General features: G+C 38.8%; 1 protein-coding gene across 4 annotated transcripts in view; it reads right to left on the bottom strand.

The window, feature by feature from the left end:
• The window catches only part of ARHGAP15 (Rho GTPase activating protein 15), a 625,881-nt gene that overhangs the window by 47,511 nt on the left and 553,506 nt on the right, over positions 1-24,864 (bottom strand). For all 4 annotated transcript variants that reach the window (XM_081052847.1, XM_081052846.1, XM_081052848.1 and 1 more), the window contains one exon: positions 24,359-24,464. In XM_081052847.1, the coding sequence (XP_080908973.1) occupies positions 24,359-24,464 (106 nt within the window). The remainder of the gene's footprint in view (positions 1-24,358; positions 24,465-24,864) is intronic.

The raw sequence follows: 24,864 nt of genomic DNA, 5'->3' as shown, positions 1-24,864 counted from the left end.
GAGCTCAAGTACATTCCAGGTAGCTTATTTCCATTTTGTTTCCACCACTAAAGTAAACCTGGGTGCCAAGACCTGCAAACTGGCTAGATAACCTGGGAAAGTCCCAGGTTTGCTCATCTTTGAAATGAGAGGATTGGGCAGCTTCCCTTCTGGCACTAACACCTCAAAAACCTATAAACCATTTTCCTCTTGAGAATGAAAATAAAGGTCAGATGCTCACTATTGCTGCTGTACCTCTGCTTGACTTTTGGATGTCTCTGGTTAAACTCCCAGATGTCTGCAAAAAATTCTCTACACACTGAATCATTAAAAAGAAAAAAAAGTCTTTCTTCTTCTTCTTTTTTTTTTTTTAATAAAAAGGAGTGGCCTAGGTGTTGATTGGACTGAAATTCCACAGAACTAAAAACAAAACCAACTCCTTCCCGCCCCCAAAACAAAAACCTTCCATATGTGTCTCTCTGTAAAGCCACTTTACTACTTCCTGATTTTAAACTCAACAGTTATAGTTTTAAAGAGACATCTCACTTTGGAATATAAATGTGTGAAATCTAAATAGAAAATGTAATAAAGCAGCATGGACTGAGCCATGTAATTTGAAGTTTTTTGTAGTTATTTAATGTAAGGTAGTCAGACACTTTTGACTTTTGAACTCTGTTTCTAGCTGTGCTGCTCTTATGTAGTGGGTTTTGAGATGAGGCCAGCAACTTCTCAGGGGCTCAGCTCACTCATTTCCGGAAGACACTAGTGTTCTCCTCTGCTGTGCAGCATCCTTTCTCTGAAGTACTCAAGATATTTAAGCGTCAAAATCACCCGATACAGAAGGGCATGCCGTCTTTCCACATTACCAATTTGAGATGGTGAAAGAGAAAGAAATATGACATACTTTTCTCTAAGCACAGGAAATGCCATTTTGTGATTCACTCTCCATGTAGATTGAGAAATACATATGATTATAGTGTGTGTCTAGGCCCTTTCTAAACTCTCAGCCCTGGGGATGAGAATGCAGAATTGCCAAGGGTGGTGGCCGGCAGCAAGCACAGGGCACCAAAGAAACATCCTCCTCACGGAAAACGGCAGCGCTCGTTTTCTGGACTCTCACTTTAGTATAGCCCCAATCATGTCCCTAACAATGTTCCTATGTCAATAATGATATCCTTAAAGTAGTTTTCAGTACCTGGTGGTCTTTATTTTCTTTGAAAGCTTTTTATTAGAACATGTCGAGTAATCTTTACCATCCTGGCTCCCTTGCCTCTGATCTTTTAAGTCCGATTACTGATCTCTATTTCTATCTTCAGTATTCCTCCGTGGTCCTACCCCATGTTCTAGAACACTTCCCAGTTTATCATTTCTCCCTCTCACCATAATAAAAATTCCTGAACTTGCTTCTTCCAGAAAACCTTCCCTGGGTAAATTCAGGACTACTCAAGATAATTTCCAACATAGACTTTCTATATGGTCACTTTGCTTTTGGTCACTTTGATTTAAAGCAATCTAAATCATTGTTTCATTAGATTTTTAATCTGCATCTGGACTATCTCTGCTTTGTTGCAATCTGTCTTAGCTTATAACTTTGCTAAGAGAGCAGGATGGGCCAACTGTACTTTTAGACTGCCTTGCATTGTGTCAATTTGCTGTTCATTCATCTCACAGACATTTATTGGGCACCTACTATGTGCTAGGCCCTTGACTGGACTAGGTTCTAGCATTACAGGAATAGACAAAATATATTTACCACCTTGGAAATCCTTTAAAGCAGTAAAGTTGTTTCAGTAGAAGAAGGCAGAATATGCAATGATGATAAAAAGTCAGAAAACGAAAATGAGGTAGACCAGGGAACAATCCTGTTGGAAAATGTGGGTGGCCAGTGAAAGTTTCTCCAGGGCCTTTCAACTTGATGAAAGAATATATTAAATTGAATGTCAAGCAGATTTGACCCAGGAAATAATGACCATTGAACAATATGCAGAGCATGATTGATTTCTATTTCCTGCATTGCTTAATAACCCTTTTAAAAGTGTTTTTGTACTTGCCCTTGATTAGGGCAATTCATTTCCGTTTTCTGAATTTTAGGTCCTAAACTATATTTGTGTTTTTGCTTTTTTCTTCGTATGACTCTAAGTTTATCCAATGGCTCTCTTCCAAATTTCTTCAGCTATATAAGTAGCAGGGTAATTCAGATAAGTTTCTTTTCCCATTTTTTTTCTACATATGCATGCACATATAAACAGCCACCTTCAGATATTTTACTGGCACATCAAGAGGGAAACTTGAGCATTGGTTTAAATTTGTGAAACTGAGACCATAGCTCTGTGGCTTTGACTACACTTCCCAGTGCTGAGTAGACTGCTGGGATTCCACAAATAAATAATAAAAATAATAATGATTTTTAAAGCATTTGGAAATGCTGAGTTGAAAGGTGTGGTGTAAGTGCAATGTTTTATTGTGAAAGTGATATCTCTCGCATTATCTGTTTCTAATGGAAGGCAGCAGTAATGGAGGGGGAGGCACTTACGCCTGTAGCCCAGGGGTCCCTGAAGGCAGGGTGGAGCTGAGGCGGGCACTGTGGTAACACTTACTGTACTTGGTAACGGCTTCCTTCCAGTTTAGCGAGAAGGTATGAGAAGAGTTATGCTGCTGCTGGTTCCCTTAAACCTTAGAAAGTCCTCATTGTTTCTTACTGATGGAAAAGTGATTGGAAATCATACTGGAAAAATGCTACAGATTTTAAAATATGAACTTTAGTTTAGCTTGGGTTTCAAATCAATACACATTTGGCACGGAGCATGTCAGCAGCATGGATATGTCTAGACCCTTCGTCTGTCTTATGGGCTGAATTATTATATATATCCTCCCCCACCAATTATTATATATATATCTTCACCCACCAATTAGTATATATATCCTCTCTCACCAGGTATTATATATATCTTCCCCCACCAATTATTGTATATATCCTCCCCCACCAATTCATATATTGAGGCCCTAACCCCCAGTACCTCAGAATGTGACTATATTTGGAGACAGGAACTTTAGTAATTGAGTTAAAATGAGACTGAATCCTACCTAATATGACTGATATCTTTAAAAGAAAGAGAAATTGGGACAGAGAGACACCAGGGATGCAGGCCACAGAGGAAAGACCGTGTGAGGGCACAGAGAGAGAAGGTAATCTAAGGAGAGCGGCCGCAGAAGAAGCCGCACCTGCTTATGCCTTGATCTGGAGACGTTTAGTCTCCAGAAATATGAAAAAAATAAATTTCTGTTATTTAAATCACCTAGTCTGTAGGATTTTGTTATGGTAGTCCTAGCAAACTAATATAGTCTGGGATTATCCAGGTTTAGAATTCACACTGAACCACAAAATATAAAACAGAAAAAAAAAATAGCTATTTTTCATCCAGTCTAGTCTGAGGGCTTTCCCAACTAAGTCCATAATTTTAATTATAAAATGAACATAACCTGCATTAAATTATGAATATGTTAACATATTGAATGGGGACAAGAAAAATAAGCACCAGATTTAGGCTGCATAGGCTCTTGAAGGTAGAGTAAAAAAAGCTGGTTTCCTTGACCACATTGTCATAATATGCATATATAACAGTTTATTGAATCCAGGCTGTGTAGACAACCAGAAGAACTCTGGCTCCATACTGTCACAATGCATGCCCACAACAAAGACGTGGGGAGAACAGCCCCTTTCATTCGATCTCTCTAAGTATTACCAACATGAGAGCTGAAAACCTTACCTCTGTCTGAAGTCTATCTATGTATCTATGCATAAGTTATTAAATGGGCTCCCTGGGCTCCGCTACTAAAAATATTAATATATTCAAATCTCATTCTAGCTACTGCAAAAAACAGTACATCAGATCAATGCATTAATATCTTTCTTAGACAAGAGAATCTAGAATTATTTTCAAAAATTTCTTTCTTTTTCCTTGGAATCCCACTGAAACATAGGTGATATATGGCCTAATAAGGTAAAGTGGCCGTCGGGTGCCAAAGTGTGGGGTTAACTATATCTATAAAACACTGTTTATTGTACTTGAAATACAACACTCTTTCATGAGAATTATGTGCTGTGGACTGTTCACAATATTCAACGGCAGAATTTTTTTTTTTAAATGTACGTTCTTAGACATTTTACCTGATGGCAATGAGATGGACTATATCTGAAGACACTCCAATTACAGAGAATGTGATTTTCAATCATTCAATACCCTCACCTTCACAAGCTGTGTCTTCTACATACAAATACAGCCTTGGAGGAGATGGGAGGCAAAGCTTTGCTGAAAACCAGCAAGTCAAGTGGAAAACTGAAGTTAAGGCAGTGATGAGAGGAAGGCATCCTGACAATGTATCCCTGTAGATCTCTGCTCTGTATTTCTGAATCCGCAGTTAAGAGATGTGTATATATACAGTGACCAGCCTCTACACTACCCAGCTTTGCCTTTTTGCTATTGGCTGCACCTAAGGGCTTTTATCAATGACAACAAACAAAGTTGGTGGTCTTCTACCTCTTGCTAGCTGTAGGGAAAAAAAAAAAAGTGACATAATTTTTCACAGCCTGAAATAATTGTGGAAGTACAGATACTGGTTAGGATCACTATGAATTATTAGTGGAAAAGTGGGTCTCAGAAGTACGTTACATGTGAAATATTTTTCGTCACTTGAACATGTGCCGTCCAGAGCTGGCCCTGTTCTAGCCGTCACAGGGAACAAACATTTCACATTCACAGATGCTCCCAATTTGGTGCGGTTTGGAGTGTAATTTAGATCAAACGTCTCCATGTAAATGAGTCAGGGTTTCTTAATTAGGTGCCTCTAAAGCAAAACCTTGGACCACATCAGTAGGTGTGGGTGTGGTGCCCACAATACTGGAATCTTTCCTATAGACCAGGCACTTAGCATCATTCAAATAGAGCTTTTTTTTTTTCGGTTGTTTTTTTTCAGGCAGTAATAAATCTGCAGATGGCATAGACAGAAAGACGCTACTTCAGAAGAGCTGTCTAAAAACACTGCCTCTTTGGCAAATGCCTTAAAGTAGGTCATTCTGCTGTGATTTAGCTTTTTCTTTAGATTTGATTGCCAGCTTTTTGTTCCCATTACAAGTAGGGTGCATTCCAGTCCACAGACTTGTTCTTAATTTTTCCAACTGGTATTTGTTTACTAGGATTTGCAGATCTTCATACGAAAATGGCCAATATCCTGTCACAGTGCTAATCATGCACTTGACCACAAAGAGAAATGGATCCTGGTGATAATCTGGCAATGCTGAAATATTAAATGCCTTAAACACCCAGTCTTCCTGCAGCAAAACTGCATTGATTTATATGGGTAGGTTTGTCGAAATAATTGTCCCATCTTTTATACATGTGAAAAGAAGAGGTGACAGGATGTAAATGGAAAACTTTTACAAGCCATATAGCCATTTGTATAGATATTCAGGTTATCTTCTTTTATACTTGTCATTGTTTGTGTTTTTTATAGGGGGAAAAAATCATTGGGTCCCATTTCCCTATTGAGGCTTCGGGATTTACATGCAGAACCCCCTGCGGCATTAATGAGTTACCTGCATAAATCCCTGGGCAATCGATGGGCATATAGACCTTGTTTTGTTTTATTAATTATTCCTCACAGAACCTTGACACTGACATTAAATGAGGCCTTAAAAAAACTTGATGAAGGTCTTAAGGTATCTTTTACTGTTCAAATATTAGCATTGCAAAAACTATGTCTAAGGCATTATTCATTTTGTGGTACCACAGGGAAGAAGAGATTGAAATAGGGCACAGGGAGTAAACTTTCTGGTCTTATCTCTTTATTGCCTAGAAGCCAGTTTTCCTAGGACTGAGTTATAATCCTGAAATTGTGATAATGATTAAAATAAATGTTAAGATCATAATGAAAAGAAAAGAAAGTAAAAAACACACACACAACTGAGTACATTGTTTTTTTCCAGATTGGAGTTGAATATGGTGTCTTCTCCACAGGCCAAGTTTTGTCTTGGCAAATTGTTGGTGTTTTCAGGTGAATTCCAAAATGTCAGTTAAAAAGACAGAAAAAAAAACTGGGCTCTGGAGAGGAGATGGAGATTATTGGCTAGGTATATTGCAAGATGGCCTGGTAAGTAAGTACTTAAGAAACAGACTGGGAAAATGGTTTTATATGCAATTTTCCTTCATTCCTAGTAAACATCTTTTACTCAGAAGGCCTGGGGAGTATAAGGTTCTGATTAAGTCAATGCTCTGGTGAAAAACACATTATATTATCATATGTCTATTAGCAGTAATCAAACAACACAATTAATATTAAAATTACAACAAATACAACATTATCATCCTTTGATAATTTACAAGGGACTTTTGAATCTTGAAGCTCTCATTAGGAATTTGTGTTATCTCTGTGCTAGAGCAAGGTTATTAGATAAATGGGTAGTTATTAGAGATTTCTGACTGGTGAAATGACAGCTAATTGAAATTTGGTTGGATCCTTTTCGAGTGGAAGTTATTTATTGAGTCATACTATTTGATGATATTCTTCAGGTTTTTGTAAAATGCTGATGGTTCCGAAATATCTGTTGACTTTCTACTTCTCCTTCCTTTTCTGGGTAGTGATTCTGACTGTGCTTGTCCCTGAAGTGGTGTTTAACTCCATCCATTCTCGTTAGGCTCTGAACTCTCTTGGCAGATGCATCTATTTTCATGATTTGAAGTAGTTCCCCTAAAAAACTAAAGCTCAAATCTACATTTCGCCTTTAACATCATACTTTCACTTATACGCTTGCTAAAATGATTAGTTAAATGCCTCTTGTTGCACTAGCCTGTGCGAGTAACAAACTCCAGGAAGAAATGATTCCTGCCCTCAAAGAATTACAGTTAACCTATGTATGAGGAAAGGATTAATTTCAAGTTTGCAGCAGGCTGAGTAGAGTTGTCTATGGTTGTAGTAGGAGCTTATGGGGAGGGGGGCCTTCATCTCTTTGGTGCTTTACAGTTTACAATGGGTTTTTATTGACATGTACTTCGAGGTATAGGTATTGTAATCTCCTTTAATACAGAAGAGAAAACCGACACTAAGAAGGGGTGTTATTCAATTAAGGAGTCACCAACTCAGTGCACAAACAGGTCTTTAGGTCCTGAATCCAGTGCTTTTTCCCTTGGATCCCTCTTGGACTCAGGAAAATATCAAATATCTGGGCTGGACTCTCTGCTTGAATTTCTAATTGTGTTAGATTCTAATAACTGTAGATATTCTTGCCTTTCACTCTATCTCATTAGATTTCACAGACACACACGCACACAAACACACACACACTACAAGATCAGTAAAGTTAAGCATTATTCCTATGTTAAAGATGATAAATCTGTGGCTGAGAAGTGAAGTGCAGGCCTAAAGTTATCCAGGAAGTTTATACCCAAGCTGGGGCTGAAATCCAGTTCTTTACATTCTCTTAATCCATCAGACAAATGTGTGAGGCACTTTCCACCCACAAATAATTGTTTCTAATTAGATTGATGACTGGATAATTTACATAGTTCTCCAGCTGGTTTTCCTATTCTTCTTGAATGTATTCTCAACACAGTAATCCTTTTAAAACTGAAGTCAGTTCATGTTATTCCTGCTCCAAACTCCAGAACTGGCTCCCCCTTTCTTTGAACTGAGAACAAGAGACAATTCCTCACCATGGCCACCAAGGCCCTATGTGATCTGGCCTTGTCAATGGTGTGACACCTCTCCTCTTCTCTCCTCCCTCCTTCGGCTTTAGCCATACTGGCTTCCTTGCTTTGCTGTAGCTCCAAGACCCCGAGACTCTAGATAGTCTCTCTGCCTGGCATGCTTCGACTCCAGGTATCTAACCACTTCATGAACTCCCTCCGCTCCCTCATATCTTTTCTCAAATCTCACCTGCTTCCCCCAAAACCCAATTTATTACTGCAAATTATCCCCACAGCACTCTTGGTTCCTCTAACCTGCCTCTTTTCTCTAGCTCCTCAGCAGCCAGCACCTTCCATTATGCTATAGAATTTGCTTGTTTATTACGTTTATTAGATTAATTTATTTATGTTTATTATGTAAACTCCATGAGGGCAAAGGGGGTTTCTGTTCAATTTAATGATGTATCATAAGTGGCTAGAACAATGCCCGACACAAACTTGGGGCTCAAAGTCTATCGATGACCCAGTTTCTATGAGTGACATTTCTACTCTATTTTCTACAAAGTGGACATCCTGGCATCGCCTCAAACTCTTTCCAGTTATGCACCCATAACATCAAACCTATCAGCAAATTCTCTTGACTTCCTTTAATGTCTCTCTAGGAACTCCTCCCTTCCCACGAGAGGAGCTCCACAGCCAATGTGGGACTAATTGCTCTCTAGTCATGCTGAGACAACTGCCATTTCCAGCTTGGTTCCAGCCTCCTTCTTAAGTGCCTTCATCCCCAAATCCATTTTACATATGACCATGTGATAAACTGAAAGACTTAAAATAAAAACAAAAGCAAAACTTACAGTTTTCTACTGCTTATAACCTGTCTTGGTTCCCTATGACCTGCGACATCAGATTCCATCTTTTCTGCCAAGCCCCATCCAGAACCTACCTCCTCCCTGCACCTGGGCTCTCCTTCTCCTTTGTTCCCTGATCAGCACAGGCTGCTCATGGCCACATCCGGGCTTCTCTTGGTGTTTCTTAAACTGACTTGTAGAACATCCCTATGCTTCCCAAATCTCATCTGTGCTTCAAAACCTAACTTCATTGGAGAACTCTCAATGATTTTAGTCTATTTCTCCTTGTATATACTGTCTAACAGTCAATTATTCTGTACTGTTTTTTTCTTAAGTGCTATGCCCCCCCCCCTTAGATTAGTAGCTCTGCAAAGGCAGAACCTTATACTTTTTTTTTAATCTTTCCAACTCTCCCCAGTGTCATATGGAGGACAGAGTAGGCACTCCATAGATAGATACTGTTGATCCATTGATTGATGCTTATATTCTTCTTCTTGCATATGTACTTCACGGTGCTGGCTTTAGATAGTTGAACATTTCGAGTGATGTATTTTGAATGATATCTTAAATTTATATATATTTGGCAAGTAATAGCATTTTTGCAGCTACACTGATGAGCTATATATTAGGATAAATGTATATTTAAACTCCAGCCTTATCTAGTTTATAACATGTCTGAACATAGGAACCAATACCGCTTTCACCAGGGATTAATTAGGTTATACTTTTTTAAGCACGCACATGAGTGTGTGTGTTTCTTTCCATATACCTAAAATGAAGTCTATCATTAAGAAGTCACAAAAAATGTAAATATAAGTACAAAAAGCACTTAGGAAATAACTAGATAAAGACTATAATAATTAATCCAACCATTAATTAAGCCTTTAATGGTACATGCAGGCTTTAGTATGAAAACCTCCATAACATACAACAATAAACTAAGTTTGCATAAAAAAGCTAAAAAAAGGCCCGTTCTTTGATGTTTTTCAGCAGCCCTGATTGTATTTTACAAATCTTTGAAATCCCTTCACTGTCCATTGGTCAAACTTTAAAGGTCTGCATTCTGCCATCTTGTCTTCTCTTAACCATCTTGAACGACAGAGTTTTGTTCTTGGGAGGTCATCGCAGAAGGCTGTGGGCTGGTGTGTCTCTGCCACAACACTAACCGATGAGTGAGAATACTACCACTGTTAAGAGTTGGCATCTCATCTATAAAAAATGTTCAGGGACCAAATTCTGTGCTTTCCCCCCAACCCCACCCCCAACCCAACAGAAAAAGCCATTTTAAGAGTGGATTTTAGGAGTGGCTTGTATTATTTATTATTTTGGACTCTCCATGTTTCTGCTTCCTTTTGTTCCTGGATCAAATTAAAGTGAATCTGATTATTCTGGGTGTTAAATCTCATTTTACAGTTCTCTTTCTCTTTGCCCAGCCTTGCTCCCTTGGTTCACAGAGAACGTCTTCCCTCTTCCTTGTAAGAACTGCCTCCTGAAAAATGTGGTTCCCTGACAACCAGAACCTGGGAGCTTGTTCTCTGTGTGGAATCTTAGTCCTCATCCTAGACCACCTGAAGCAGAATCTCCACCTTAAACAGCATACCGAGGCAATTTGATTTGTAAGCACATTAAAGTTTGAGAAAACCTGAACTTTCTGCAATGCTTAGGTGGCAGTAGTGCTAACCATGTGATGAGAAGGCAGAAGAGCCCTTATAGTCCCCATTGTCCACCACTTGACCCCCTGGATGTCTTCCATTATTTGAATCCCCCCTCCACTTTAGTGGTTCAAAGCCTGGTTCCTGAGAATGGTGAATTGGTCACACAGCACCAATAGAGGGCACTCTTTTTTTCCAGTCAATTAGTTGACAACATTAAGCTCTTCTGGGTTGTGAGAGGTGAGGCCTTTTGGATGGGCTGCAGGATGACAGCCCTTACCACTTGTGGTTATTAAAGTTCCCGTGGTGCTTTTTGAGAGAGAAGGTGTTGTTAACCTCAGTGTCCTGGCTGACTTCCAATCTGTGTAATTGCATGCAATCTACCTAAGTCTGCTCTGTAGTTTCAATTAGGTAAAGTATTGTTCACTTCTTGTACTAAACTGCTGTGTTTTGTGGCTACAGACTGCTAATTAGCTGGTGTTTTTCAGGTGGCTGCCTCGTGATGAAGAAAATGTATCTCTCTGGCCAACTCCCTCCAACCCCCACTATTTCCATCTCCCACAATCCCACACACAACCACATACCTGTTTTCTCCCATATTATCATTTCCTGGATAAAAGTACTTTGGGATCAGAAATTCCTAGAGTGGGACAGTGAACATTTCCTTTCCCTATGTAGCCACCTGTTTCTAGGCCTACCTAGCCTATTATAGGGCATTGGATAGGAATCTCATGGAGAGAATAGCAAAAAGGTGGCGCTGGTTGGATAAAATGGGCCTTCCTCTGCTAAGATGAGGGGTAAATTCTTGGGATTGCCAGGGAAGTATACATTACTTTATGAGTCTGGCACTCTAGGAATTAGATATTTTCAGTGTGATGTGAATGGAGAGTGAGGTCAGAAGAACAGGGCATGCATTTTATTTCCCCTTTCCCACTAATTAGAAAAATATAGCACGGTATGGAAACTACCCGTAAATGCCTATCTCTGGGGTGGGTGGGGCATGTCGGACCCTAAAGAGAAAATGTAGCACCAGGAGAGTGAATGGAATCCCTTTCTGATGACTCAAAGTTCAGTACCAGGGAAACATTTATGGTCTGGAATGGTAGTTGGAAATGAAAGAAAAATGGGAAAAGATGGGTAAACAGGGAGCCAAGCGGACAGAGTTGTGCTCTAATCAGAGAAGAGATGCGTTTGAGAGTAGAATTTTCTAGGATGTGAAATGACTACCAAAAAACTGTTCAAAAGGAAAAAAAAACAAAAAACAAATTGCAGTAAAGTATTACTTTGTCTTTTCATCCTGTGAGTAAATTTATTCTGTTTTGATGTCCAAGCACAGCGACTGAAATTGATTAGATAAAAATTCCATTAGGGCAAGGGTAATTTCTTTTACCTTTGAATTAATGAATTAAATGAATGAATAAGTGAACAAAAGTGATAAAGGGAAGACTACTTTCAAGAAGTGTATATTGACTTTCAGTTCATGGAGAACAGGTAGAAAAGCAGTTTTAGTGCCCACGTGCCCGCACCTATGTCTCGTCTACTCCCAGCCATGGACCTGTCCTAAAGTGTTGTACTTGTGTCTTTGAGAACGGGAAAGAAAAGAAGAGCAGGGATTCCTCAATCAGATGGATGGACTAACAGAATACCTGTAACAGAGAGGCTGACTTGCCAATACCAGCGAGAAGAGGAGGGGCTAGAGACAGAAAGAGGGGAAGTGAGAGTGAGATTGAGGAATGTGAACATTCCCAGAGCAGGCAGGAAGGTAGATAACAGAACTGAATAAGGTTCCCAGGTCCTAGGGGTTGATTGTTATCCTGGTAAAACTGTCTTCATTTCCTGCTCAGTGTCTATCATGGTAAGTATTCCTTATGTATTTGTATCATGCATAAATGGACAATGGATGATGTAGGTAGGTAACAATGCTTTGGAGGTGAAGAGAGTTCTCAGAGTGAGGGCTGGAGGAATGAATTTGAGGAGGATGATGATATTAGGAAGAAAAGCAGAAAACAAGAAAGGGGACAATGTAAGAGAAAATAGCCTGGTTAAAAAGAATGTATGACACAGAAGAAATGACTGGAAGTGAGAAACAGTAATCTCTATACAAAGAGCAATGTTTCATATAAGCGTTTAAGTTCTGCCTGTATTTTCAACTTCCTTTGGACATATTGACAAATTAACCCGAGGAAAAATTACAGACCAAAAACATGTCATTGAGGCAGAGATAAAATGCTTTAAAATTCTAATGTTAAATTTGAGCCCTACTGTTATGTAATTGGCTTCAAGGGAGATTTTCCCAGTGTCCTGATCCAAACAGTCCCTAAGCTCATTTCCTTGTCCCCTAGAGGCTCTCATTCTAGTTAAGCTGATGGTTTTAGTTGTGTACCTCTTAAAGTCAAGGGTGGGTCGAGTCTGCCTTTGGCCACAGCCCAATTATTATTTATGAGATTTCCTCCTGTCTATTGCTAACATCCAGTCTTTTCTTAGCCTAGACAATGCAGTCTTGAGATCTGAAATCTCACATAGAATCTGCACTTTTTCCTGCATGAGGAGAAAAAAAACCCAACAACATGGAAATGTGCAGCTACCCCGTGTTAACTATTCCTGGATGTCACCCTGCAGCTCTAATTTCTGCTTTCTCCTTTGCATTCTGGGTACTGCTGCCGGACTTGTCAGCACCTTGTCACGGCTTCCTGGTGCGTGGGCTACCATTGGACTCCGTGTTCTTCACAATTATCCATAAAAAACCCCACAGAATTCTTCACAAGTATATATATATATATATATATATATATATACACACACACACATATATACATATATATATATACATGTATATATATATATATGTGTGTGTATATATATATATATATATATATATATATATATATATATATATGCAGGTCAAAAAAAATGAAGCTACTTTTAAAAATTAGTATCCTGAAGTGGGTGCTATTTGTAAATGCTGCTTTGTTGCCTCATTTTTTCCAGTTCTGCAACACTCTTTTGTTCGTGGTGTGACAAGGATGTGGCCAGCCAATACGATTTAACTAAATAATACACAAATGTCAAGGATACTTTCATGTCTCGTGTACAGATCAGAATAAATTACGCCGATGGAATGTTCTGTTTTCTTTTCAGGGAACAGCCCCACAGTTTACAAGCAGCTAGGCTGACAAGAAGTGGTGAAGACATATTATTAAAAGTAGCCTATGTTAATGAAGGACTAAATGACTCCGGATTTCACTCGGGTTCAAAAGACAGAGGCCTGGAGAAGAAGTGAGGCAAACAGCAATGAGACATCAGTCTTGTCCTGGAATTCTTATGGGCAGTGGGGAGAAAAATTAGTCCTGTAAGAAATGAAAATGAGGGAACTAGTTCTCAGAATTAAAGGTGAACCAAAAGGAATTGGCAGCTGCCTGGACATGCCAGCCAGAGAGGCCATGGTATCTGATACACGTGACAGACCGAGAGACAACTGCAAAGCTCCCCAAACAACTTGCCTGAAGGGCTTGCCAGGAAGCCAGATGCTGCTTCTGGAAGAGAATCTTCCGTGGTTGGGCATCTGGGTTCAGTGCTTTCCATTTAAAGAGGAGAAAGAAGGTGGTAAAAGGCAGAACCATCACTGTCTTTTGAAAAACGTCCTCTTTCTAAGTATGCATTTTTGCTCACACAGATGCGTGCACACTTACAGCATTAATGAATGTGGACGTGGAACTTGTTTTTAAAAAGGACTCCTAAAAAATAAAACTTTCCCCAGTGCTTTTTAGGTGGAAAATAATGTGATGAGGCAGGGGAGAAGGGAGGAAAGAAAAGAGAGAGGAAAGACACCAAGAAAATCCCTTATATCAATATGTCAGTTTACTAATTAGTTAGGTAGTTTTACTTAAAGAGCTGGGATCATAGCTGGGTTGAATTTAAAGAAAAAAAAAAAGGGGGTGGGAATTTGAGTGATGGGGCTGTCCCTCTGTCACAGTTGGCTCGTCTTTCTCACTCTTTGTTTTACCATTCCTTCTTCCCTGGAAACACAGTGGAGTATTGGTATTGGCAGGAAAGCAGAGTGTGGTCTAGTGGACTGGAAATCAGGTGACTTGAGGTCTGGTTGATTTTTCCCCCCCTTTCCCTTTGAAGTTCGCTATGTCTCTGCTCCATAAAACAGGGGAACCAAATTTCTTTGTGTACCTCATCATGGAGGTCAAGCTTTTGTACTCAACATGCTTTTTTTTCGTCCCCTAATGCTAAATAATTCAAGGTAGTGCTACGGAAGTCAATATTGGTTCTGGAAAATATGATGGACAGAGAAGTGGGGTTGACAGGAGACAGGAATAATAGAAAGTCTTTAATTTTGTAGCGGGAGTCATGACAGAAGATACAAAACTAAGTTTTTATATGCCAAGGTCTGTTACAAGTCCCATATAACCAAGAAGTCAGGAGAATGGACAACCCACTCTGGATGGCAGTGATTGATCTAACAGGCTCCAACACGGATGAGTGGTCATAGATTCCCTGACCAAGGCTTCCACCGTAAGGTCAGTCTCTTTTAGCATTCATTCTTCACTATACTCAGGGCCTCTGAACACGCAGTCTTAATATGAATATTGCTTCTTTTACAGTCAGAGCTGTTCTCCTCATCATGATGAACAGATAAATATCAGGTCAGGAGAAAGAAATTTGAGAGGAACAGCTTACTAACTAATACCCTTAAAGTGAAATATTTCCTAGTCCTAGTCTGTAGTATATCAAGTTTTCAAGATTTCAGTTGATGTTAACTGGAACCATCACTGGCTGTTCGATTCTCATATTCTTGCTCAATGAAGTCATGTGATTCCATTTGTTCAACAGAAATTACGGAATATCTACAGTGTGTGGGACTCTGTACTAGGCTCTGGGGATATAGCAGGAATTGAAGTGACAGAAATTCCTGCCCTCCTACAGCCTCTGCTCTAATGGCAGAAAGCACCAGGTCACTTCTTTGTAATTCCCATCTTCACCAATATTTTCAGGCCCTGACAATGCTATAAATAACATTTTTTCTTGCAGAGTATTATATTTATTCCTATGACTTTTTAAGAGCTAAAAGATGCAGGTAGCTAGTTACCACTAGAAATTCTGTCCAATGTCCTGTAATTAGAAGAATTTTCTAAGCCTCCTTTGTAGATGTAATAGTTTTTTTTTCTTTTCTTTTTTTATTAAACTTATTGGGGTGACAATGGTTAATAAAATTATCTAAATTTCTTTCTTTTTTAAATTAAAGTTTATTGGGGTGACAATTGTTAATGAAGTTACATAGATTTCAGGTGTACAATTCTGTATTACATCATCTATAAATCCCATTGTGTGTTCACCACTCAGAGTCAGTTCTCCTTCCATCACCAAATATTTGATCTCCTTTACCCTCATCTTCCACCCCCCACCTCCCCTTACCCTCTGGTAACCACTAAACTATTGTCTGTGTCTATGAGTTTTTGTTTCTCATTTGTTTGTCTTGTTCTTTTGTTGTTTTTGGTTCATATACCACATATCAGTGAAATCACGTGGTTCTTTGCTTTTTCTGTCTGACTTATTTCACTTAGCATTATACTCTCAAGGTCCATCTATGTTGTCACAAATGGTCCTGTTTCATCTTTTCTTACCGCCGAATAGTATTCCATTGTGTATATATACCACAACTTCTTTATCCATTCATCTATTGAGACAAATAATAACAAGTGTTGGAGAGGCTATGGAGAAAAAGGAACCCTCATACACTGTGGATGTAATAGTTTTAACAACAGCATATAATATTAGGTTGGTGCAAAAGTAATTGTGGTTTAAGAGGTTAAAAATTGCAACAACCGCAATTACTTTTGCACCAACCTAATAACTGTGCGCTTGCCAAGTTTTCTTTCTAGCACCATGTATGCCATTCTCAGATTCTTTTCCCAGTCTCTTTCTCTGCCAACCCCTTGAGTGTTAGCCATCCCCAGGAATCTGTCCTCAATTCCCTTCTCTCTTTACACTATCCCTTGGGGCTATTCATAACTTCACCCCATTACCGTTTTCAAATTGATGACTCCTAAATTCGTACCTAGCTCCCAGTCATCTTTTCTGCATTTCCAACATATATTTCTTATCTTTAATCAACTTCATTAATGAAATATGAGCAATGACCAAAACATATCATGTCCAAAGAATTTCAACTTCTTTCATGTCTCCAATTTTGTCCCTTCTTCTATGTGAATGAAAGATACCACCACTCAGCTAGTTCAGAACCTGGATGCCATCCGGGAATCTTCCTCCTTCCTAACTTGCAAGCACTTTCCTGTTGAACCAACCTGCTTTATACCGCTTGTATCCATCCCTCCCCTTTCCCTTACCCCCACCTGCTTTAGTTTGGGATCTCCAGTTTAGACTATCATACCAGCCTCTCAACTGGTTTCACTCTCTCTAGTGTTGCCCTCCTACAGACTATCACACTTATACATATTGTGATCTTTAGAAATAAAAATTGCATCAGTTCATCTCTGCTTCAGACCCTTCAGTGATTTACCTAATGTCTACAGAATGATTTCAAATTCCTTATCAAAACACATAATGTTCTTTGCAATTTAGCTGTAGTTTACTACATTCTCAGCTTATGTTGTGCCACATTGTTTATGTTTTCTAATTCTCCAGTCATTACAGAAAGCTCACCATTTCTTTCCCATACCATAGTTCTCCTCTCCATGCCTGTGTACATGATATTCTCTGCTTAAAGCTGGCCTGTTATCTGCTGAACTGACATCCGTAAAGATAGCCTGTGTTATCTCCTCTAGGAGGCATTCTTTGGTTTCTCTAGGCTAAACTTCAGCTCCTGCTTAGGTGCTCTCATAGTGTCTTATGGTAGCCACCATATTTATTATAACTGTTTATTAATTTACCTCAGCTAACTATAGGATACGTGAAGGTAATCCTCTTTATGTTTCTAGTATCAAGTTGAGGGGACAGCAAACTTTTCCTGTAAAGGGTCAGACAGTAAATATTTTTGTCCTTGTGCAAGTTGTTACAGTTACCTAACTCTTGCTATTGTAGCATGAATGCAGCCACTGGCAATACATAAATGTTTAGGGGTGTATGTGTGTGTGTGTGTGTGTGTGTGTGTGTGTGTGTGTGTGTGTGTTTCAGCAAAACTTTATTGACAAAAACTGTCAGTCAGCAGGCTGGATGTGGTCTGTAGGCTATAGTTTCTAACCTGTGAGCTAGTTCAGTGCCTGGAGTACAGTGGTCACTCATTTAAGACTTCCTGAAGAAATGGGTGGATACGACTTTACAGTTAATAAACACTTTCACAAGTGTAAATTTATTTGACCTATTTCACACATGAACAAAAGAGAGGGTTAGAGACATTAAAAGGTTTTCTTAATGTTGTACAGTTTCTAAGGGCTGAGGCCGGGACTTGAGCCTATGTCTTCTGATTCCAAATTCTTGGTTCCTTCTATTAGGTAAAAGGCCAAGATTCACAGTGGAGAAGGGTGGGACTGCTTGAAAAATTTACCTCTTATGAGAGAAATACCCCCATGGGCTGAGCCACGACTAACAACAGACAAGATGGTGATAGATGAGTGGTAGTCATTTTAAGTTTTGTTTTGTTTCCCATTATTCAGTGGTTAATGTTACCACTCAAAAGTTAAATAGAAAGATCTAAAGTAATAAGTTCACTCCTGTCTTAAAAACCTTATCTCCAAAAGCCTTCTCCAGAACAAGGGTCCATCACTGGAAGGATCATTGAACCTTAGTCCCAGCTCACAAACCTTATAAATCCTGTGCCAAGATGTCTCCTAAGTAGATGACATTTTAATGATTACTACAGGGAGTTGGGAACTATTGCTTCATCCTCACAATCAGAGTAATTAATTTTCTTAACTACCAGGCCAAACTCTGCCACGGGAGTCCAGTTGAGAAATTTCAGGCCCATAGGAAGTACATTAGCTCTTCAAAGTGATTAGGGTGCCATTTCAAATACACAAGGAAAGGAGCTATTAGGCTTCTGGCTTATTTCAAACAACTTGCAGCCCCTGTCCCTCAGGAAAAAAAAAAAAGAAAGAGAAAAAAAAATAACAATTTGCACAGGTTCCTCATTTTCCAGTAAAAATACTCACAGACTGCGAGTCGTTGGATATCAGGTATTGTGGTTGGGTGAGAGACCAAAGAGCACAGAAAAAGGGTGGAGTGCCAGAAGACAGCATAGAAAAACACAGCCTGCTCCAAAGCACACCAGAGCCGAGCATTCAGAAGCCTGACAGGAGGCAGAGAGCTTCACCAGCTATTGCTTTTAACGACAAGAGAGAAGGGCCAGGACTCGTGGGTTTTCTAGTCCGCTCTTTAGCAATGTCTCATTTTCTCCCTCAAATATCAGAAATGCCCACTGTGCTGTTTTAAAGACAGGGTGGACAAATTGTTTCCTCACCATTGTTTCCTCATACAACCCTTATATTTCTAGGTCATCATCATTTGAGTTGCCTTTGACATGCTTTTGTAGAATATTTTATTTAACATCCATGAAGACTACAGAGAAGCTTTAAATATCAGTTTACTCTCACAAAATAGCCACAGCTCAACAGTTTCGCCTTTCAATGAGGCATTCAACTGGCATGTTTCCATGAGATTTGTCTATTCAGCCATATCATTTTTTCACCTTGGAATTCTATGAACAGCTGGAAGATGTTCTTAGAGTCAATGAAAACGGGAAGATTTTTTAGCTTTCTTTTCCACCTATTTTACAAAGTGCAAGTCTCCTATAAGGATGTTTATTTGCATCCAAAAATCTGCAGCAAATATATTCTTCCAAGGCTATTTTTAAAAGTCAATGAATGGCTTTATTTTGTAAGTCACCTCTCAAAGCCATCCATGTCTCAAACAAGTGGACTTTCTTTGAAAGACGTACACCTACATGGGAATTGAATGTTCTTTTATGTCCCCACCCCTCAAATATTTGGGATTGTTTTGGCTTTCAAAATGCATGCCCCAAAGTAAATCTCACTAGCAAGTGTAATTTAGCTCTGTAGTTGTGTATTTATTTTCCAAATTTTCCGTAATTATATTACTCTTATCCTGGAAATAAAAATGGGGAAAAGACTTCAGCAATAGCTAGAACAGCTTCCTGATAGTGATAGCAAGAGGAATTCCTGAACTTCTAAAGGTCAGTGCTGGTTCTAGGTGGATATGCACTTGATAGGATTCCAGGAGGGTTTACACTGGGGGTTTGAGGCATAGGATAAGGCCCTGCGGGCTTTGAAATATCTCACTTACCAGGCTTCTACAAAGTCGCTGAGCTGTGCTGCCTGGCAGGAAACTCTCACTGTGACAAACATTCTGATAAATGAGACAACAAGCTAGAGAACTGTCCCTAGGAAACTGCTGTGACAGGACGCTCTGAGGGTGCAGAACAGGAAGATCTGTGCCTACCTCCAACCTCCTCACGCCTGCTGAAGAGTAAGCAAGACCAGCTTATCTTAGCAAGCTCCATTTTTTAAGGTGCAAAGAGTTAGATCTGAGAACACGGGCCACGGTGTAAATCAGGTGGATGGATGGAGAATTAGTGACAGAAGAGTTGGTCTGGGGAGTTCACAAAGGGATTGGGCACAGCATGGGGGTGTCACATGGTATGTCAAACATGTGGAAACAGTCTTATTGGAACTGTGGAAACTGGCTGAGTCAGGCCAGCATAGAAACTGGTTTTGGAAAAAGATTCTGTGGTGAGATAAAGAATTTTCTGGAAGCCAGGAAATTTGACAACCCAGCCTCTGCAATTCTTCCTATATTTATGTCATTAAAAGTTATTTTATATATATCTCTCACTATAAAAACAATACCTGTCAATGTATAATGTTTATCTAGGACCTCATATGGGCTATTAAAAGGATTATTCATTGACTCCTCATCACAGAAACAGGTTCTGTTATGATCTTTACAGATGATAAAATGAAAGCTCAGAGTTAAGTGGCTTATTCAAAGTTACACCTCCAGTAAGTGGCAGAGTCAAGACTCAAATTCTGGTCTGCTTAACTCGAAAGCCTGTTCTCTTAAGTTCAGTGTCTCCTTCTACACTGTTAGCAGAAGAGGAAAAGAAGCACATGAGGAAAAAAACTTGTAATTCAACAAATAAATAAGAAAAAAATATTAACATCCAGCAAATATCTTTACAGTGTTTTCCAGACACGAACTAAGATTACCACTCAAAAAGTATGAAGATTTGAAAGATTTCCATTTTTGACACATATTCCAGGGATGGCTGTCCCAACATGCTAGTTGGGATGTCCCCATCAGCAGGATGTAGAGGACTTGATCCAATACACATCTGACAAAATGGGATTTATCCTATTTCATTAGTTTTCTATAACCGCATTTTCCTCTTTTCCTTCTCTGCATTTGCAAAATAGAGAAAAGGGTGCACCCTTCTAAACAGTATCTCTTCTTGCTTTTTTTAAATTACTGTCAGAAGGACTTTTTTCAGTTACCCAGCTCTGAAACCTCAGACTTACCTCCATGGGTGACTGGAGATGGGGGATAAAGAAATGAGAGAAATAAAAACTAAGTGGAGTTTTTCTTTGAAAAGTCTCCAGATTTGAACCATTTCTTTCCATTTGATGTTCATCATTCCAATTCAACTACAACTCCCATGTGGCCTCTTGGATTTCTTTTTCCTTCTATCTTGTTCACCCATGCAATTGTCTCATAGATATTTTCAATGGTTCTCTATCTCTTATACAAATCTTTTGCCTGCCTTCATCCCCCAACTACAACCTATCAGCAAGGCAAGTAAACCTTATCTTTCCAGGTCCTCCTTCCCATTAACTTCATTTTCACTTTGCCTCTCTGCCTTTCTAAAGAAGCAATTAAAAGGAAAATGCATTTGACAGTTATATGTTATAGAGATAGAACTTGCCCTCTATGTGATGATTCCCCAGGTACCCCAGGACCTTCCAATGCTTAGAACTGTAATGTCAATTTGTGAAAGTGGCTGTTAATAAAGTTTTCTAGTTGATGGCATTTTGAAAAGCTAACATTCTAAATTCCAGGTCTTAAGCTATCATAGCAGAAGGATAGAACTTGACCTTGAGTTTGATCAAGAATGAGGACTCTGGAGTCAGAGACTATTTAGCCTCTGCAGCCATTGTGTAAGCTTATGCTTAATATAATCACAACCCTTTTAAAATTCTGTCTTTGTGGCCAAAATTTGCATTTACCTTCTAGCCCAACTGTGCTGTATTAAACTTTCTCAGTTGGTAGTTGCTCTGCTTTCAAGGGAATGTTTAACTCAGAGGTCTGCAAAAATGGAGCTCTATTCTGTTGGCTGTAGAGTACGTAGGTCAAGTGGAATTTTTGGCACTTCATTACATTCCCTGACCCTCACTAAACAAACTTCAAAATATATATATTTGCAACAATTTGGAATAAACACTACATACAAGTGTTGATGGTAGATTTTCTGAAGAACTACCAAATGCATCAAGACTAAGGAAAACATTCTAATGATTCTTTCAAACATGAATATATTTAAATTCTCGTTAAACAATCTTCTTATTTAGTCTTCTCAGGCTTTGATGACATGCCACGGTTGGCTGTTTATCAAAAACTTAGCAAGAAATGCTTAACAAGATATAATCATGTGCACACATTTGTGCATAATTAAACCCAGTTTATAAATCAGTGCAGGGTTGAATATGGTCATACCACTCAAGAAAGGTTGGTGGCTAGCAAATAACACTTTTCTCTGCATCTACAACAGAAAATCCAATCACGTGAATGCTGTGAAGGCGATATAATAATCTGATTTTAAATCTTAGTTAAAAAATTTATTTTCATCTCTACTGAATTTAATTAAAGTTCTAACAAAATTAGAAAATTAATTTAGATATAAGAAACACTATCAGGCACTAACTGTTAACAGTAGGGATGCATGGCATGAAGGTGGAGGATTCTCAACCTTCGAAGGTTGTTAATTGGATGGGTTCTCATCTGCGTATTTTACTTTTTCCAAAGGAGGATTTAGCTGACTCTCAGTTTCTTCATCTTATAGCTGTTCTTTCAGTTGGGGGAAAAAAAAGGAGGAATAATGGAGAACAAGTAATTGATAGTTCTCAAGGTCTTGAAGACTATTTCACAGCATTAAAGAGTGTCCTTTTCCATTTGTTTTATGACTTTGTCCAGTTAAAGTTACTGAGATAAGCACTCCAGTATTTACTTGTAACTTGAAGCCCCTTTCATGGTGTGACTGGATCCCAAGGGAAAAGAGTTAAACATTTGAGGAATGCTTACCTCGTGCCAGGCATTTTATATGCATTATCTCATTTAATTCTCATAACCACAATATATGGTTGATATTATTTAATCTGATTTTATGCTTGAGAGCATAAATGGAGTAAAGTATAGAACAAAGATTTGACTCTAGATCTCTTTCTGTTTCTTTAAAGCACAAGATCCTATCACTAAATCACACCAGTTTCCCACTGTAGCCAGTATGTGAAGGTGACAAGAAAGGACACTCTAACAATAAGGAATGTTCTGAATTTTGACATAGGTTCCCCTCTGGGAGTAAACTGAGAAAAAAACTAATATGATGAATTAGATTAAAACATGTTACCTAATGCAGTGACTGGTTAAGCAAATTAGGGACTATCCATACCGAGAATACTATGTCATCACTGGAAAAAAATCAGATAAGTCTGTCTAACGAAATTGAAGTCTGTCTATGAGTTCCAAAGTATTTCAGAATAATATATACTGTATGATGCCCTTTAACACAATAAACAACCATACACACATATGTTTGCATAGGATGAGAAACAGGTCTGGAAGAATATGTACAAAAACGTAAGTTACTTTTGCTCAGCAGGGTACAAGTAGACAAATTTCACTTTTTAATCAAATATTCTTCACTGTTGCTTGCATTTTTTGTATGCAATTACTTATATTATATTCACAATTAAAATTCATGTAATGAACCAGTTGAATAATCTGTAGGAATGACTTGACCCAAGGAACGGATTAAGGAAATTTAATCTCACAAAGGCAAAGCTGACCAATATATTTGAAACTCTATCAGGCTTCAACATTACTATATGTATATGGTGAAAGCTAAAACCTCATCACTTGCATTGAGGTTTGCCTTATCTGAGTAAGGTGTTAACAGAGGGCAAATCAGTAACAGTCATTTCAAACTTAGCAGATCCAAAATGGAACTCTACAGTCTGCTCTTCCTATTCAATCTCTCCCTCCTCCAGTTTTACTCATCTGTGTACCACTACCATTTCTCCATTTGCTCAAGCCCGAACCCTACGAGGCACATTTGATTTCTCCTTTTCCTTCCCCCCATCCCAACCAGCAGCAAATCCAACCTTACTCACCTCCTTTCTTTAAGAGCACCACTCAAGCCACCATTATCTCTTGCCTAGACTACTAAGGTTGTCTCTGAATAGGTCTCCCTGCTCTCATTTTTGCAGTCCACTCTCCACATGGCAGCCAGAGTGATCTTTTATACTCCCTAAAGTTAGCTCTATTTGTGGTTCTTCATTGTACTTACAATGGAATACAAATCTCTCACGGTGGCCTGTGAGAACTTATGTGATTTGACACCCATGTAATATTTGTGAACCCAACTCCTACCACCATTCTCTTAGTTCACTAGGTTCTTACCATCCTGGTCTACTTTCTGCTTTTCAGATACATCAATCTCTTTGGGTCCTCTGGGTTTTTACACTTGCATTGTTTCTGCTTGGAATAGTCTTAGCTGTTCACATGGATGATACCTTATTAATCTGAGTTAACATTTTACAGATGAGGAAATCAAATTTCAGAGAGTTTAACTTATCTGTGATCATAGCACTTGCTACATGGCAGGGCTGCATTTAGAACTCGTGTCTGAATCATCTCATGCTCTTTCCATTATATTATGAAACAGTAAAGATGGCCCATCCCAGGGCTCTGGTTACAGTTCTGACAATCAATCAACAAACATCTACTTGTTGAAAAGGCCCGGAAAAATAAATTCATTCAGAAAGTTCCTTCTGTAACTTCTCCTTCCTACTCTAATACATTCTCTAGCTTCTGAAGGATTTATATCAGTGAAAAGGGAAAATCTGAGATTGATGCATTTGGAAACTCTTGTCTTAGAGATTTGAAATTAAATATCGCTCATTTAGGAAACGAGTATATGACGACACAACGAGAAACCTTTACAACTTACTTAGTTAGATGTCCAAAGAGAACTTTCATGGTGTCACGATTTGGTGGAGGGAGTTTTTGTACAAGAGACTTCATAGTTTCAATTCTTGTGTTGTTATCTTGCTTTTCTGAAAAAAATAAAAATAAATGTGAGAAAGGATGAGATTTCCTAAGGACATGCAGGAATTTTCTTAAGAAATTTTGGACTAAGACTTAGCAGCTTAAAGTTCTACTCAGTAGCCAAATGGAAGAGGTAGAGTTAGCATCGTTTCACGAAGTGACTTCATTTTGACTTTAAATTAGATCGTGGTGATATGAAAGCAGCCACAGTGTGGCTCTGAAAGGATCTTCCTGTTAAGATCAGGTATTGAATCAATAGTTCTCACAAGTGTTTTACCATTTTACAAGGTATGGTAGGATGAATAATGGCCTTGCCATGGTGTCCATGTCCTAACTGCTGCAACCTGTAAATATGTTACCTTCCATAGCAAAAGGGATTTGGCACATGTGATGAAATTAGGGATGTTC

The sequence above is a fragment of the Rhinolophus hipposideros genome (genome assembly GCF_964194185.1).
Source record: "Rhinolophus hipposideros genome assembly, chromosome: 6".
Taxonomy (NCBI): domain Eukaryota; kingdom Metazoa; phylum Chordata; class Mammalia; order Chiroptera; family Rhinolophidae; genus Rhinolophus; species Rhinolophus hipposideros.
This window is presented reverse-complemented; position numbering and strand designations above follow the sequence as displayed.